This window comes from Phaeoacremonium minimum (assembly GCF_000392275.1).
Source record: "Phaeoacremonium minimum UCRPA7 unplaced genomic scaffold PA7_03_scaffold_252, whole genome shotgun sequence".
NCBI classification, from domain to species: Eukaryota; Fungi; Ascomycota; class Sordariomycetes; order Togniniales; family Togniniaceae; genus Phaeoacremonium; species Phaeoacremonium minimum.
This window is the reverse complement of record NW_006921157.1, coordinates 25958-31137: the sequence shown is the minus strand read 5'-3', so window position 1 is coordinate 31137 and position 5180 is coordinate 25958. Positions and strand designations below refer to the sequence as shown.

Genomic DNA, 5180 nt, shown 5'->3' with positions numbered 1-5180 from the left:
AAGTCCACATCCACTTGTCGCTTGGTCAGGATGTTAGGTTGCGCAGGGCGCTTTTGCTTGGTTCCTTCCGCAGCCTTACGACATAACAATGTTTCAGCTGTGTGGAACTGGTTCCCGGCCAAGTCAATAATATGGTACGTAATTGTTCTCAATCTGATAGGGATCTTGCATCGATTCATTATACATCATTTATGTAGGCTCTAGCAGAAAAGGGGGTATCGCGTATATCGTCCCTGATCCTCAACTCGACTCCGCTCATGGTAGTCACGAATCAATCCTTTTCTTTCTTGTCTTCCTTCTCATTTTCCTCCGCCTCTTGCTCAGCCTTTTCTTCCTCCTCTTCAGCTTCTTCATCTGCTTCCTCAGTCGTCTTGCCCTTCCTGCCCTTAGCCTTCTCCTTCTCCAAGACCTTCTTGACATCCTCTCCACCGAGATCCTTCATCTCGTCCCAGTCGACATCATACTCGCCCGCCACCGTCTTAATCTCTCGACGCAGCGCGTTGGCCTCCTGCAACAGCTGCTCCCACTTGTGCAGGTTGAGCCCCTTGGCTTCGTACAACGCGTTTTGCCGCCGGCTGACCGTGACGTTCATGGCCGCCTTGTAGCTCAGATCGCGGCTGATGTATAGGAACCACAGATAACCGCCCATGATAGTCGTCAGCCCAACGAGATACGTCACCGGCTCAACTAAGTCCCATCCGAACTCCGTGTGGAAAGTAACATAGTACACGATGCCCCACCAGCCGGCCAGCAGCCCAAACCCGCCCTTGGCAATGCGGTGCGCCGCTCGGTGCGCCAGCTCATCGCACTCTTGCTTGATGCGCGCGAGGTCCTCGATCTCGCGCGACATGCGCCGCAGCCGCAGGCGCATGTAGTACGTGCGGTCGTTGAACGACGGCACGCCGACCCGCATCTCGATGTTGTATCCCTCCACCTCGATCGCAAACTCCCGACCCCGCGCCGCGTCCCGGATGAAGTCGCCCATTTCCGTGCTGCTGCTCCACCGCACCCAGTTCTTGGTCTTGTCGCTGTCCTCCTCGGCCTCGTGGCCCAGGCCCGAGTATGACGCCACGTGCGGGTTGCTGCTCGGCGAGGGCTCCTCGCCCTTCTTCCGGGGTTTGTTGTCTGACGTCTCGGAGTCTTCGGCGCGGAAGTAGACGTTGGGGATCTTCTCTTTCCCATCTTCGATCACCGGAGGTAGTTCAGCTTGTATGAGACGTTCGACGTACGACAGGGGCTGTTGCGGGTGGATGAGGAGCGCAAGGGGCTGGATGTCGTCATTGTTGGAAATTGCCCTGCCATATTCTCCCTTGCTATTGTTCTCGCGATCTTTCTCGACGGCAATCGGCAGGGGAAGTATGAGCTTGAGAAGTCGCGTCGGCGTGGTCAAGAGCTTCCCTAGAATTTGAGAGTCAGTGTATCATCGTGGACAATGGGTGCAAATATATGTGGCGACGTACCCCTGGTCAAAGGCTCCTTCTTCCTTTTGCCTTCTTCCTCCACCGGTGGCTTGTCTGCATCCTCGCGATGCCACGGCCTCTTGACCTGGTGCTCTCTGACCTTGACTTGTTGCTCATGCTCGTCCAGCCCTTGTTGATTGAGCTTCTTTGCTTTCTCTTCCGCGCTGTCTTTCCTCCGAGGAGCCGAGAAGCTGAAGGTTCTATTCGGGACTTGCGATACCGCACAACAAGAGAGTAGCTGCCATGTAGGTGCTACCTGACGGTGCGAAGCTGCGAGGCCTGCCGAACGCAACGACCTGGCCAATTGCCGAGGCATTTGCCCGAAGACATTGTTCATCGCTGCTCCGGATGCCGCAAGTCGACGATTACAACGCTATCCTCAGTCGTGAACATGCCCGCAGAGTGTTGTGTTTGTTGTCGAGTTGTGGTTTCCGGAGGCCTCGTCCTGGAGCTCATTCTTGGCAGCGCCGGCAATGCGCTAGAACGTGACGTCACGGAGCTGCACAGGCCACCTGATGAGGAGCTGACGCTCCGGTATCATTTGTGTAAGTGGCACAAGGCGACATCTCGATCGAACTTCATCACAATGCTCACAGAGACTTCGCTGTATTTGAAAGAAATCGAAGCTCCTGGTGAGGCCCGCCATGGTTTGGAATATGAGAATTTGATTTGGCAGAGCTGCAAGACTTCAAGTCCAAGATTAGAGTGACGAAACGGGGGCTCGATCCAGCTACTAAGAGACTGCCCAAAACCGAAGAACTAGATGACTACCTAAGCAGGTAGGCGAGAAGCGCACCGATATTTGTCAATCGCAATGAGTCTGGAAGAATTATTGCACAATGTTTTCGTTGCGGATTAATTGTAATGTCAAACAACGCTAGGATGCCTGGATAGGCACGCTGCAACATAGGCGAATGCCTGGATTATATAAACAAATTACTACATATCATCAACATCATATTCCACCCGCAGTTCTGGACAGCGATATTGAATGCTCAAACCACAGATGTCTCCTTCGGCGTAGTATGGCCCGGCTCCCCAGAACCAGCATCCTCCTTACCCTCAATGACATCGCCCGGCCGCTCGCGCCCCAGCATCAAGTGCTCGACATTGATCTTGGGCCCCTTGAACCACTTGTGCGCATCTACCGCGAACCAGATGATGGCAAACAGCATCGGCCCGCCCCACACCAGCACCGTCCAGTTCATGCCCGCCGCGTCCAGGTCGCTGCCCGTGACGCTGGGCAGACACAGGATGGGGATCATCAGCACGGTGAACATCGTGCTGATGGTACCGACGACGGGGCTCCACCGCCCTAGGTGCCAAGGACCCGGGCGGAAGCGCTTGCCTACGAAGAAGGTGCGGATGGTGATGGGAATGGTGAAAGCCACGAAGGCGCCGATGGCGCCGATCGAGAAGATGGCGCCGATGGCCACGTCGCCGGCGAAGAGCAGCAGCACGAGCAGCGAGCCGAGCACGGCGTTGAACCACACCGCGTTGACGGGCGTGCGGGTCGTCTTGTTGACCCGCGACCAGTACCGCGACAGCGGGAAGCAGCCGTCGCGGGCGTAGGCGAACGTGACGCGGCTGGCGGCGACCATGCACCCCTGGCCCATGCTGAAGCCCGCGATGATCGTCAGGGAAAGGCAGGCCAGTGCCGCCTTCTCGTTGAGGCACTGCAGGAGGTAGGCTGCCCATGGCTGTCCCAGGTCTGACTCCAAGGCGGCGTCGATGTCCACGATTGTGTACGCCACCACCATCTGCAGCACCCAGCCGACAACGCCACCTACGGCTGAAGTCAGGACGATGGCTCGTGGGGATGCAATATTGGCGTTGGAGCACTCCTCCGCCAGATGGAAAGGCGAGTCGTACCCGCTCATCGTCCAGATCACACCGATGAAGGACATCAGAACAGCAACGCCTGACGGGTAGTCTGTCCCGACATAGAACTCGCCCCACACGGAAGCCGAGTCATTGAACTTTGGCTGGTCCGGGTTCTGGTCTTTTCGGTTGTCGGCGGCGAGAATGACAATGATGACAATAAAGAGCGCGAGCATGTTGAATGTGCTCCCCGCCGAGTTGAACTGGGCGACCCAGCGGGTGGGCATAGACGAGATGATCGCATGGACGAACATAAGCAGCATGGTGAGCAGGAAGACCTGGTAATTCTCCGGGACGTAGTCGGGATTGGTGATCGAAGCGGCCGCGAGGATCATGGCTGCTAAGGCGTAGTTCACAGACGGTGCAGCCGTGAGTTGCCCGAGCCAATTGGACCAGCCGGTGATCCAAGCCGCGAAAGGCCCCCATTTCGGTGGTGCAAGGACGGCCGAGGCATAGTACAGGCCACCAGAGGTTGGCATTGACGAACATAGCTCAGCTGTGCGCTTGTTAGATCACTATCACAAAGGATCGTGCAGGAACCATTCTTGCTCACCCATGCCCATTGCGATACACTGAATGAAGACCATGGCAACGATCCAGCCCCAGACCATGCCGGGAGTGCCAGCGTAGCCCATGCCATAGTACAATGTGGAAGCGAAAGAAGGCAGAAGACCAAGGACAGCGAAAGACACGCAGAACGTGGTCCACAAAGAGAACTCGCGCTTGAACTCGCCCCTGACGGCCGTGTAAGCGAATGACTTCTGGAGGTCTTCTCTGCGATGATGCAGAAATCAATTGATCAATGCTTACTTGTAACCGAGGGCTGCGAGGACTTCATCATCGGTATTGTACCCGCCCTCGAGAATTGGCACTTCTCCTGGTGGCAGCACTGATGATACAGGCTCTTCCGCCACCGACCGGTGGTGCTTTTGCTCTTCACTCATTGAGAATGTCTCGTGATGGAAGTCTCAAACTCGGTGGCGCGACGGATGAGGTACCCGTAGGACTCTCGAAACTCTCGCAAGCTTGGGGCTGTCCTCATGGAATAGGATTCTCGAGTTGTCAGACTCTTGCGACCTTACACAATTGTGACCCGTTTGCCGATCGCAGTCGTGCTCATGGAATGAATGTGAGAAGTGTAGATCGTTCAAGCTGATGTAGAAACAAGCTTCGATGCAGTATCTGAGTAGCGGAGGGATTAAAGTGCGTCAGTACCACAGAACATATATCAAAGGTCGCGTAGACCACGGAATTGAGTCCGCCCCCCACGTGCGACGAAACGAAACTAGACTGACTCTGTACTCTGCGGCCGCAATGATCGTCGAGGGTCAATTGTCTGGTTATCGCTGTATCGTCGCAGCATTGAAGCAGGCCGGAGCTGGGATACGGACAGCTGGTGAGGCGATTTCCATTACCACCTCCCTACTAGACTAACAGCGGCAGTCGCTCGCTGTCCCCGAATCGGTGTGGGCTGACCTCATTCTATTGATAAGGCGAGATGAACACCTGCAGCAGGGATTGATGGATGGAGGGAAGGCCCACTGGCCACGCTTGACAAGCCGGGAGCTAGCCCCAGCTCCAAGTCTGGATATAGCAAGTCTATCCAGGACAAGATAACGGTGACGGCATTGAGTGGAGGGATTCTTTGCGCCAGCCACTGGCCCAGGACAGGGTCTCTGACGTGTGGGGTGATAAGACATTTAGCTTGAGATGACTGCACTGAAACGCCTATCTCAAGCCACCAACTGTTAGGTTATCATTACTGCTCACTGTAAGGTTGTGCACCTCTGCCGGGGTAACATTTGTTAATTCTGAGTGGAATCACGACTTTTCAGACAA

The 5180-nt window shown here is 55.6% G+C and overlaps 1 protein-coding gene across 1 annotated transcript; it reads right to left on the bottom strand.

Moving 5' to 3' along the window:
- Positions 1-271: 271 nt before the first annotated feature.
- On the bottom strand, positions 272-4461 carry UCRPA7_3177 (putative amino acid permease protein; the record flags this gene model as incomplete). The annotated part of the gene is made up of 6 exons (XM_007915741.1): positions 272-1398; positions 1461-1660; positions 2232-2280; positions 2521-3837; positions 3895-4115; positions 4424-4461. The coding sequence occupies 6 exons, from the start codon at positions 4459-4461 to the stop codon at positions 272-274; spliced, it is 2952 nt and encodes a 983-aa protein (XP_007913932.1).
- Between the last annotated feature and the right edge of the window lie 719 nt (positions 4462-5180).